The following is a 12,270-nucleotide window of genomic DNA, read 5'->3' on the forward strand; positions in this document are numbered from 1 at the left end:
ATAAGAGAGAGAGAGCAAGGAGAGAGAGAGCAAGAGAGGGGGAGGAGAAAACATGCAATAGAAATTGTCAGGTCCAGAGACAGAGATCGAGAGAGAGAGAGAGAGAGAACGAGGGAGAGAGAGAGAGAGCCACATACATATGGTAAGGGAGACAGAAACAGAGAACAAGCGTGTGTGTGTGTATGCGTGAGCCAGTGTGTGAATGTGTGCACAGAGGCGCATTGACAGCAGCGGAGAAGGAACAAGGCTAACAAACGGCAGCCGCGAGAGAAAAGGAGCACAGTGACGCCACTGGGGGAGAGATAACGACTGAGTGGAAGAAAAGAAGAGAGGATGAAAGAAAGACATCAGTGAAGACCTGAGGCTCTGAGACCAGAGAGAGAGAGAGAGAGAGAGAAAGAGAGAGAGAGAGAGAGAGAGGAGAGGAAGATACCCAGAGAGGCATCACAGGAGCACACGTAATTACACAACCTATTTGGCTGGCTGACTGACAGGCAGAGAGAAAGAGACAGGAGGAGGGATGGAGAGGGAGCTGCTAGAAACTGCTGCTCGGCCACACCGCAGACGACAGGGTGAGAGGGAGAGAGTTTGAAGGACGAAGGGAACCGACAGAGGAGAAGAAGAGGTGGGCTCCACCACCAGTCTCTGTCCTCCATCACTGTGACTAAAGGAAGGAGTGACGCATCCATCCTTCGACAGCTCAGCCTCCATCTTACCTTCCCTTCCTCCCTCCACCTCCATCGTTTGTGTTCTCAGGGTCTCACAGAGAGGAATGATCACCTTGCCTCCGTCGCTCCTCTCCTCCTCCTTCTCCTCCTCTTCCTCTGCCCCTCTGGCAAAACACCTTCTGTTCTACTCTCAGACGAACTGAGACCAATGGGCCATGTTATCAGCTTCACACGCACATGGAAGCTTTACCCTGTAACAAGACTATTGTCACCTCACAGCACAGTAATATCCAAAACCAACAACACACAGCAAGGTGGTAAGAGAACTGGGAGACGATATGTTACGACAGGACTAAACGACAACACAGGTAAAAGGCTTGATCAAGGATGCATCAATGTGTCCGTGTACACCGAAAGGGGGCTCTGTGGAATATTTGTGCATGTGCGTTCCATATTGGGTGTGTGCCAATGTATGTGCTGGTGTGTGTGTGTGTGTCTGTGTGTGTTTGTCCAGATGTCAGATCTTACCTTGATCACTCTTTTGTCGCTGAGAATTTTCCTGCTGCATCAGGAATTAGAATGAGCCTCGTAAGTCCCTGATAAAGAGCAGTTATCTTTCTCTCGATGCGGGGGCAGTCGAGTCATTTGGATCAGGGCTTGCTATCAAAATCATTTTCTCTCTCCCTCGCTCAAACGCTAGGCCTAGGTCCTATTACTACAACATTCAAATGTACAAACATGTATTTCAAATGCAGCAAAATTGAGTTCAATTAAGGTCTTGAGGTTAGGGCCACATATAGGTGGTCTACTGTGTCGCCGTGGGTTCGATTCTGGCCCACGCCCTACTGGCACAACTAACTCAATCCCCTAGATTGACTTGATATGTTCACATATTTCAAATGGACAGTCCAGGGATATTTTACCACCGATCTTGAATAGAAATGACGTTACCAGACCCTTTTGGATAACATAAATAGGAAACTAATAAAATAATAACAATAGGCTACACCAACATTAGTTTCCATTCATACAAAGAGTCGGGTAAATTGCCACGATAGATTTTCTGTGGTAAACGAGGAAACACTATCATTATTATACGGAATTCTTGTCAAATAGATGAATTGCCCCTAGTTTGTTAAAAAGGACTACGTTGTTTCCGATTACAATACCAGCCAGAGGGCGAAATATCTCAATTTACTTTGGTTGCAAGCAGGACTCTGGAAACACCGACATCATATTTTAAGCAGCGGTAGAGGTGGCCAATAATGGTTGCAATTGAGATCAGCTGTGCAGGTGAATTTAGAGCGTATTGATGAGACATCAGCTGGCGATAATCTAGTGCCATCGACAGTTGCAATAGGCCCCTTGTTAGTTGATTATATTCCAATAGGCTACATTCTGTAGGCTAAGCCTATCATTGTCACATAATGAAAGATGTGAAAACGGATAATATGCTACTGTGTTTACCTGTCAGAGTTGATGAGCTGATTTGGGCCATCAGTTGATTGACAGATGTAGCACGACTGTAGAACGATACACTTTCCTCCAGTGTGGATGCTCATCCCACCCTTTATACTTAGGCTGTGTATTATTTGTCAACATAGTTCTGGTCTTTGGTGTGGATTGAAAGCCTTGTATTGTGTGGCTTTAATATGTCATTTCGTGAAGCTGTCAAGATGTTAATGCATTTGACCCAAAGACGACTTTGTTGAGCTGAGACACTTCTTTGATGTGTAAATTATCAGACTATTTGTTTTACTTCTTGAAAACATTGAAATGAATGTAATTAACTTGTGGGCCCAATGTAGACTCAGGCTGGCCACGATATCGCCCAGCACTCGCGAGGCTCGGAGTGCGCTGCTTAGACCACTGCTCTATGGCAGTTCACTAAGAATGCTATGAATACTGATGATCCATAGGCGTGTCATTTTTTATCATTTAGTTTTAAGACTTCCCCAAACCACAGCCCTAACGTTAACAACTCGGAATTAACGCCTAAACTGTTAACCTTTGACTTCTGTTTCAACCCTGTAACCAAGAGGAATCAACCCTGTAACCACTCTGAATTAATGTGTCAAAATATAGACGTTCATCCATGAGTCAAAGGGCCAGATTCAAACCCACACCAACTCTGGCATATGTGTGCCAGTGTCAGTGGCTGTAACCACTGGACCACACAGGCACTGAGAAAACCATTAATTTATTCTGCCTATTGCTTGCCTTCAACATATAATAAGACAATTGATCTAAAGAAAATGATTTTCCCAAATGAAAAATGCATCTACCCCCTACAAAAATGTTAATTTATGATAATCCACATAATATTTAACACGAGTCGCGCTGTTGCCTGCACGTAGCCTACATAAGGTAAAGTGTAGTTACAGTGTGCACTGTATACAAACACCACTTTCAGCTTCCCTCTGGCGGCGATTCTAACCACTTCTTCAGATATTCAAATCCTCCTGCTGCAGAATTATTCTCCTCCTGCGGCAAAAGGGTGTCAAATTAAAATCCTACAGCTGTAGTACCGTGTCTTTGTTGCAGATGAGAGGCTTGTTGCATCACAATCCTCCATTCCTTGGACACATGCCCGCGCCCAGACATACACACAGACGTATGCAGAAGCTACACACACTCATGCACGCACACACACAAACCTGGTGGGGGGTCCGATTCAGTCCACAGATATTCCATTGTCAGTTGACTGCAGGGGAAAGAGTATCTTAAGGCTACCTTTGGTATCATATCCTCAGAGGTCATGACATATGACAGATCTCTGGGAGGGGAGGGGCTTGGACCTGGCTGGAACTGCCTGTTCTGTAGCTGTCAACAGCACTGAGGGATCTCCATATTGACCATGCACTGTGCTGGTGCTGACTGCAGTCCGAGTGCTGTTTCCTGCTACCATGCTGTGATTGCATAACTGCTGCTGCCACTGTCGCACCACTCCCACACGCTGCCACCGCGCTAAACCTGCTCCTTCCTTCTCACTGAGGCAAGCTCCCCAAATACACACATGCTCATCAGTTACAGATCTCCATCTACACCCCTCCTCATCGCAGCAACAGTGTCTGTGTCTGCTTCTCCCTGAGCTGAGGCATAAGTCTCCACAAAAATCAATCGAGCCACTGGGATATTGATTTGTATGTGGCTCGACGTGTCCCTCATAAGTCCTTCATGAGGCTGTGTGTCAAGAGGGGCCATTATCGTTATAGTTTTTCTGCTGGTGTCGACACCAACTAGCTCTGTGGCCTGCCATGTTGCCATGGAGAGAGAGAGAGAGAGAGGCGAGAAGAGAAGAGAGAGAGAGAGAGAGAGAGGCGAGAAGAGAAGAGAGAGAGGGAGCACAAAGAGTAGTTGACTGTAATGAATTGTGGAGAAAATGGCTGATGTCTGCTTTGAATTTTTTATTTATTCATTTGTATTTTTAACCTTTATTTAACCAGGCAAGTCAGTTAAGAACACATACTTATTCACAATGACGGCCTAGGAACAGTGAGTTAACTGCCTTGTTCAGGGGCAGAACGACAGATCTTTACCTTGTCAGCTCAGGGATACGATATAGCAACCTTTTGGTTACTGGCCCAATGCCCTAACCACTAGGCTACCTGCTGCCCCCCTCCTGAATGGAAGGAGTTGAATTCTTTAACCTCCCCCCTCACACATACACTAACATAATCACCCCTCATATCTCCTCATTCAATCTCAACAGGATTATGTATAAAGAATAGAGCAGAATGCACATCAACATTCTAGTCAGAATTCAGAAAACAGATTTCTTACAGTAGATGGATTTACACATTGACAACATTGAATGTACACATCTGAATACCACTTAATGGTAGCACAGCGCAGACATTAAAATGATAACGACCAACATCTAATGATTTAAAAAACAACCATGCGGATTAGAACCCTATCATAATCAGCATTATATAGCCCTATACTAATCAACAACAACATTAAGCGGTGCTTTATGGAATTCACAGGCATTTAGAGTATAGCGCTTTATGCAGATTCACTGCGGTCAACAGGGACACATCTGGGGATTTGTCCACAGCCAACTCTAAGGTCATTATACCATTTATGTAATCATAATACATTATAACCACCACACGGTAGAGCAGAGCAGCACACACCTTTTATCAGCCAAGACAGAGCTGTGGATACTAATCAGAACATAGTCAACATTCTCTGTGTACTGTTGCTGGGTGTGTTATAGAGGCACAGGTACCAGTCAACCAGTCATTCTGCCTGGTCCAGTTCAGGTCACCTGGCTGAGGGTGAAGGTGTGTGTCATGGAGATGCAGAGAGAGCCTGCTGATAGTGTCTGACTCAGTCAGAACATCGTGTCCTTCTCCTGCTCCCTGCACTGCACAGGTGGAATGCAGCCAGAAGGCAGTGTGAGGGAGACAGCTGGACTCAGCAGTTTAGGTGTGTGTGTGTGTGTGTGTGTGTGTGTAGGAAAATGGAGGGAGGGAGGAATGGGGGAGTGGAAGATGGTAGGGATGTTCTGGGTGTTTTGTTGTTGTTGTTGGTAATGTTTGTTTCTGCATTGGTTCTGTTTTTCAGGAATTTCCAAAATAACCTAGAACATTTTTAAAAACAGACCAGCACACATAAACAATCACACAAGCATGCGTGGCGAAATGCCAATGGATGTGAATAATCCAGATGACATGTACAGTTGGTATAGAAAATCATCACCCATTTTCAAAATGTTCTCCTTTTGTTGCCTTATAGACTGAAATGAAAACACATCAAATTAAACTTCTTCCGGCTTTATTTACACACCGTAACCCACAATATCCAAGTAAAAATATACAGTATATATATTTTATTAAAAGTAAAACAGTAAAATACCCTATTTGGATAAGTGAACACCCCCTGAGTTAATACTGGGTGGAACCAGCTTTTGCTTGAATTACAGCCATGAGTCTCTCTGAATACGTCTCTACTAACTTTGCACACCTAGACTGTGTAATATTTGCCCATTCTTCCTTGCAGAATTGTTCAACCTCAGTCGAATTGCATGGCGACCGCTCATGGACTGCACTCTTCAAGTCATCCCACAGATTCTGGATGGGATTTAGGTCGGGGCTCTGACTAGGCCACTCGAGGACATTCACCTTCTTGTCCTTCAGTCACTGTATGGTTGCTTTGGCAGCGTGCTTTGTGTCAATGCCATGTTGAAACGTGAACCATCTTCACGACCATGAGCGGTCACCATGCAATCCGACTGAGGTTGAACAATTCTGCAAGGAAGAATGGGCAAATATTACACAGTCTAGGTGTGCAAAGTTAGTAGAGACGTATTCAGAGAGACTCATGGCTGTAATTCAAGCAAAAGCTGGTTCCACCCAGTATTAACTCAGGGGGGTGTTCACTTATCCTAATAGGGTATTTTACTGTTTTACTTTTAATACATTTTCAGAGTAAAAAAAACAACAAAACAATTCTCACTTGGATATTGTGGATTACAGTGTGTGAATAAAGCCGGAACAAGTCTGATTTGATGTGTTTTCATTTCAGGTTGTAAGGCAACAGAAGGTGAACATTTTGAAAGGGGGTCATGACTTTCTATACTAACTGTATTCTTGAATCTGTAATGAGTCCATGGAAGATGAGACTATAAGTAGTCTGGTTTATTAGCGCTTAATAGCATCTCTGCACGCATGTTAGTCTGTCTATTCAATTTGTGTGTGTCCTAAAATGTTATGGGTGGCGTATGTGATTGGGAAGTACAGAATAAGGGTGAGAGGAGTTCTTGGTGTTAGTGTGTGTGTACGTATGTATGTAGGAATGTGTGTGTTGTGTGTCTCTCCTCTCGCCAGAGTGCTGCTATCGCCATCTCTCCGGCTCTCCCTTTTCTCCCTTGTTTGTTTGTGCTGACAGGGTCAAATGTTCAGCACATGATTTCATTAGTTTAATTCCTGGGCAGGCAGGCTGACTACTGGGAAGGGCTGCAGACAAACAGACAGACAGATAGAGAGACAGACAGACAGACAGAGAGAGGCCTGGTATCTTAACAACATAGGCCTGACTGACTAATGTAGGGCTGCTACAGCTGATATTAGTCTCTTACATAACTGAAGAGGGGCGTCTATCACAAGGCACTAACGTCACGCCTCAGCAGGAGGCCTCCTTCGTCATCAGCTTCCATTTTTACATCACTGTCGCCAAATGAGATGTTCATTTGGAATGATTAATTTCCGAGGGTGTGTTGCTGTGAGGCTCTTCGGACAGTCGGCCTGAATGTTGCTCGTCCAACATCATAAGACAGCTCCCTTGTCTCTGACTGACATGATTACATACTGTACATACAGTACCTCAGGTGTCTGGTATGTGTGTGGTAGCGTGGATGGATGAATGGACACTGAAGGGAATTATGAATACCATTCTACCTCAATGGTGAAAAATATACACTGTAGACATACAGTATTGACTTGAATTAGCCAGGCATCATAAAGGGAGGTTGGGGCAGGAAACCACAGTAAAACGCATAGAGAAATAGACCATTAATAGTAACTAGGACCGCTGCACTACTCTCTCTCGCTCTCCTTCTCTCTTCGTGCATCACGTATAACGAGAGCCTTGTGTGGAAGAGAAACGATGTGCAATTTTACTCCTTGTTGTGTTGCCATGGAAACAGACATAGTATTACATCCAGTCATACATTTACACCACCTGCTTAATGAAACCGAGTCACACACCCACATGATATCTGCCGCTGACCAAACATGCATCTCTTTCATGCACCATATAGTAGGATGATAATGGGAGTTGATAGGACGCTGAGGAGACTAAAACCACCCAGACTCATCATTCTTTCAGACAACTACAACCACAGTATGCTTTGGTAAAAAATAGAGCCCCTTCTCTACGGTTATTAAGGATTTCAAAGGAGGGTGCTCTATTCTTAATATTTCAGTGTACTCCCTAAAGAGGCATGTCTTAAAATAGAGAGAGTATCCATATCCATCCACATTTCGTATCACATCCATCCTATAGTATTGCAATAACATTAGTTAACAATAATACATAGTCATGGCAGATTCATGTGTGATTCATCTTGGTGAGTGGTGTTAACTTATCAAACTCTCCTTCCTCAGGTAACTCAGCCAAAGAGGACTGTGAGGATGACAGTCACACCATCTGACTGTCTGAGGCCACTGATGTCACTCTGAACCGCTGAGGGACAGACAGACAGACCGTGACGAGGACAAGGTCTCCCTAGAGACCTTTATCAGCTACCCTAGTGGGAGGACTCAGTTTGAGTCAAGCACCCCTTCCTTAGAGGAATTCAGGAGTGGTTTGTTAAGGAGCAGGGGATTTCCATTGCCTCCTAAAAAAAGACCTCTGCCTTATCAGACTCCAGTCAAGGAAGCCAAAGGACACAAAACCATATTTGACCAAGAGGAGAGAGAGAGTGAGAGTGGGGAGAGAGAGAGAGAGAGAGAGAGAGAGAGAGAGAGAGAGAGAGAGAGAGAGAGAGAGAGAGAGAGAGAGAGAGAGAGAGAGAGAGAGGTTCCAGAGTTTCTACAGGTTGTTCTCACACACAAGGCCATTCCACAGCCTCAGAAACAGGAAGGAAGTTCTGGTTTGAGCAGCAACAACCTAGAAACAAGCAAGCCCCGTTTGAGTCAGTTTCCCCTGGCAAGCCACAGGACGCTGTGTGAGACAATACAGAGTGAACTACTACTGAACAGCCTGTGCTGCTTGAGCTCTCCATTTTGAGAGAGTAGAACTCTTCACAACCCTGTTGTGAAAGTGTATCATATTAGTATCTATATATGTACATATAAGATTATTTATTGGTGTTATCACTGAAAACATATCTTTGTGCTGATGTGTTGAGTCCTGTTTGGTGTTCAGCTGTTACTGTGGTTGAATATCCAGTACATATCTTCATTGTATATCTAAGACTGCACAGACTAGTTTTAAGAGGACTAACTACCAGGCTCGGACTGTTATCGCTGTCTATCAGTAGTGTTATCAGCGGACAGTGTTTCTGTGTGATAGGGAAGTCTGTTTCACTGCTCCAGGTTTGAGGGCTCTGGCTTTAGTCCTCAGTCCTTCTGTCCCACATAAAGACTCAGGGTAACAGCACCACAGACGTGGGAGGCCTTCTAATTGAAACAATGGACAGAATCATACGTCCCCATGTCCCCTCTAATGGCTGACTTTGACACCCCCAGTTCACTTCAGAGCCCCACCCCACACCCAACCCAAGCCAGGGGCATTGCCCGCTGAACCACCCACAGCCCCCTCTCTCTAACAAAGACACAGACACACAAATAAGCTTAATGTCCATGTCCTGCCTCAGGCGGCAGCCTGTGACAATCCCCATGGATACCGTCAAGATTATCCAGTCGGAAAAGTTCCCCCGGGAATGCACGGTGCCAGTCACCCAGCCTTGCTTCACCCCTCCCCCGCGGGTGGCATGGGATGGAGGGGGAGAGGGAGAGATCATTGTGAACCAGGCGTGCAGTGACCTAGCCCTGGAGATGACCTGCACTGACCTGCCCCCCACCAGACCCATGGTCTCATCTCCCCCAGCTCCCATGGGGCGCAGGGAGAGTTACCTGGCCCAGCGCAAAGCCAGCACCGCAGAGATCTGCTACCACCAGTTCCACTACAAGATGGAGGACGTCATAGTCAACCAGTACGTGCTGCGTTCTTCTTCCACCTCCTCCTCCACCTCCTCTTCCTCCTCAGGGCCCGTGATGCCTTGTGAGCCCCTGGACTGCCCCACCTGCGGCCACACCTACAACTTTGCAGGCAAGCGTCCACGCATCCTCTCCTGCCTGCACTCGGTGTGTGAGGAGTGCTTGCAGATCCTCTACGAGTCCTGCCCCAAGTACAAGTTCATCTCGTGCCCAACGTGCAGGCGTGAGACGGTGCTGTTCACTGACTATGGGCTGGCTGCCCTGGCCATCAACACCAGCATCCTGAGCCGGCTGCCCTCTGACCCCAATGGCCCGGTGCAGTGGGGCGGGGAGGCCGACCGGAGCTGCTACCAGACGGTACGCCAGTACTGCCAGTCAGCCTGCACCTGTCAGATCGCCAACCCCCTGTCCTCCTGTGGCATCATGTAGAGACCTAGGCAGGGGCCAAACTGGCATGCCTCCTCTCTTCTCACGTACATACAACCCGCCTTCTCTCTTCTCACATACATACAACCCGCCTCCTCTCTTCTCAAATACATACAACCCGCCTTCTCTCTTCTCACATACATACAACCCGCCTCCTCTCTTCTCACATACATACAACCCGCCTCCTCTCTTCTCACATACATACAACCCGCCTCCTCTCTTCTCACATACATACAACCCCACACAGATGTATCTCTATATTTAATAGCACAGATGGATGCGGTCTGGGTCAAATGGATCGTGAAGGACACTGTCTTGCAGACAAAAACAGGGAAATAGCAAATAAATGTATTTTATGTATGAAGTATGAATCCTATTCCCCGTCTCTTGTTCGGATGTGTTTGTCATTGACATCTCTTTACATGGGAATGCTAGGGGAGGCCTATCCCCTCAACTTTGGTCAATAAAGAATAAACAAATGATTTTAAAAAACCCACTGCTGTTTGGTCTGAACTGGCTGTAGATGTTCAGTCATGTAGAGACTATTATATAAGGTTGTTAGGTTGATGATTTAGGATTTAGGATGTTTATACATTTATCTGAAGTCACACCTCGGTCTTGTGGTGAAAGAGGAAAAAGCCCTATAGCTCAGTTCATCATTAAACTAACTCCTCCTCCTCCTCCTAACGCCTCATTACCACTGCACTGTTTACTGTCAATAATAAGCGGTACATTGGTAATCGTCTGTGATTCTGTGTAGGTGTAATTGTTATGATGAACTGCCTATACATTTCAACACAGGGTTATTTGGAGTGCTGATGACTCGTCAGTTACTATAAATAAATCGTCCCTTTTCTCATGGAAGATTTTATTTTCCTGGAACTAATCAAGTGCATAACAACTGGGGTCGTCATGATCAGGTGCATAACAACTGGGTTCGTCATGATCAGGTGCATAGCAACTGGGGTCGTCATGATCAGGTGCATAGCAACTGGGGTCGTCATGATCAGGTGCATAGCAACTGGGGTAGTCATGATCAGGTGCATAACAACTGGGGTCATCATGATCAGATGCATAGCAACTGGGGTCGAGAGTTAGCCATCCCCGAGACCAGGTGAGGTAACTCATATGTCTAAAGTTTAGTAATGATGTTAGACACCGTGGGACTTTTTGTAAAAACATGAAAACATAGCAATGTATCAACATGAAAACGTAGCAATGTACAACCTATGTGTCATCAAAGAGGGCCAACCAACCTTCTGGTAGAGAATGCAGTGGTGAGTACTATTATTGTCGCCCGTAATAAAGCGCAGTGTGCTGTGATAAACTGCATCTAATGGCTTTAATGAGATGGCAGCTGTGTTCATATACTGTAGATGATGTCATCATAGTCTGGGACCAATAGGAATGTCGACTGAACAATCTGCTTTCTACTATTTACCGAGAGGCATGACCCATTTCTTAGTTTTACCTGCATTCAGTACTAACTCAGGTCAATAATGTTTTTCTGTAATACAAGAGGGCAGACTGTAGTTCAGATAGAGCCTGGTCAACTGTGGCGGCAATCGCATCTACAACAGTATCATTGGCATACAAGTGCAGGTTGTCAATTTTGGTAATATAAACAGTGAAAAGTACAGGACCCAGAATCGAACCCTGCGGGACACCTTTCGTTATGTCCAGAAAACCTGATTTAACACCATCACATTGAGTTTTATCTGTCAAGTAATTCATAAACCAGTTACATGCAGCCTGGTCTAGGCCAATTGAGGAAAACCTCTAAATTAGCAGTGAGTGATCAACAGTATCGAAGGCCTTTGACAGGTCAATGAAGGGGGCAACACAATGTGGCCTTTTATCCATACAGTTAACCACAAAATGTATAAGTAAATAACTAATGGGGCGGCAGGTAGCCTAGCAGTTAAGAATTCCCGGAAAATCTGTCGATGTGCCGTTGAGCAAGGCACTTCACCCTAATTCCTCCTGTATGTCGTTCTGGATAAAAGCATCGGCTAAATGACTAAAATGTAAACGTAAATAACTAGGGATCCAGCAGAGATAGTGCTATGACCTGGTCTAAAACCCTACTGATGTACAATTAGAATACATTTCAAAGATAAAAAAGATCTTAGCTGAGAATTAATCAAGGATTCAAATATTTTACCTAGGTAAGAAAGTTTATAAATAGAGCGATAATTATTTAGTTCACAAGGGTCACCACCTTTGTGAAGGGGGAGTACATGGGCCGCCTTCCAAACGTTGGGGATAGTACCAGATATAATCATCAGGTTAAAATATGGGTTATTGATTCAGCAATCAGGGGGGCAGAGAGCTGCAGCAAAAATGGATCAAGAATATCAGTCACAGTGTATTTTTTATTTACATCAATCATAAGCAAGGCATCTAGCACATCACAAGTAGTAAATTGTTTAAATGAAAACAAAGATTAACTACACGTTGATGGGTTAAATGTTGAGTCAGCGAGAGGCTGGCAGAGTGAAGAGCAG

The 12,270-nt window shown here is 45.0% G+C and overlaps 1 protein-coding gene across 2 annotated transcripts; it reads left to right on the forward strand.

The window, feature by feature from the left end:
• rnf208 (ring finger protein 208) lies at positions 1 to 10,259 on the forward strand. Of its 2 annotated transcripts, none has more exons than XM_024380594.2 (2): positions 1 to 1,036; positions 7,781 to 10,259. In XM_024380594.2, the coding sequence occupies exon 2, from the start codon at positions 8,975 to 8,977 to the stop codon at positions 9,764 to 9,766; it is 792 nt and encodes a 263-aa protein (XP_024236362.1). In that variant the 5' UTR covers positions 1 to 1,036; positions 7,781 to 8,974; the 3' UTR covers positions 9,767 to 10,259. The 2 variants fall into 2 exon arrangements, with proteins under 2 accessions (XP_024236362.1, XP_024236363.1); XM_024380595.2 differs by having other exon boundaries at positions 2 to 142.
• The last annotated feature ends 2,011 nt before the right edge of the window (positions 10,260 to 12,270 follow it).

The sequence above is a fragment of the Oncorhynchus tshawytscha genome, linkage group LG20, assembly GCF_018296145.1.
Source record: "Oncorhynchus tshawytscha isolate Ot180627B linkage group LG20, Otsh_v2.0, whole genome shotgun sequence".
Lineage (NCBI taxonomy): Eukaryota > Metazoa > Chordata > Actinopteri > Salmoniformes > Salmonidae > Oncorhynchus > Oncorhynchus tshawytscha.

What these genes read in the sequence shown, in the direction of transcription:
- rnf208 (XM_024380594.2), top strand. Translation starts at nt 8,975, where the DNA reads ATGTCCATGTCCTGCCTCAGGCGGCAGCCTGTGACAATCCCCATGGAT.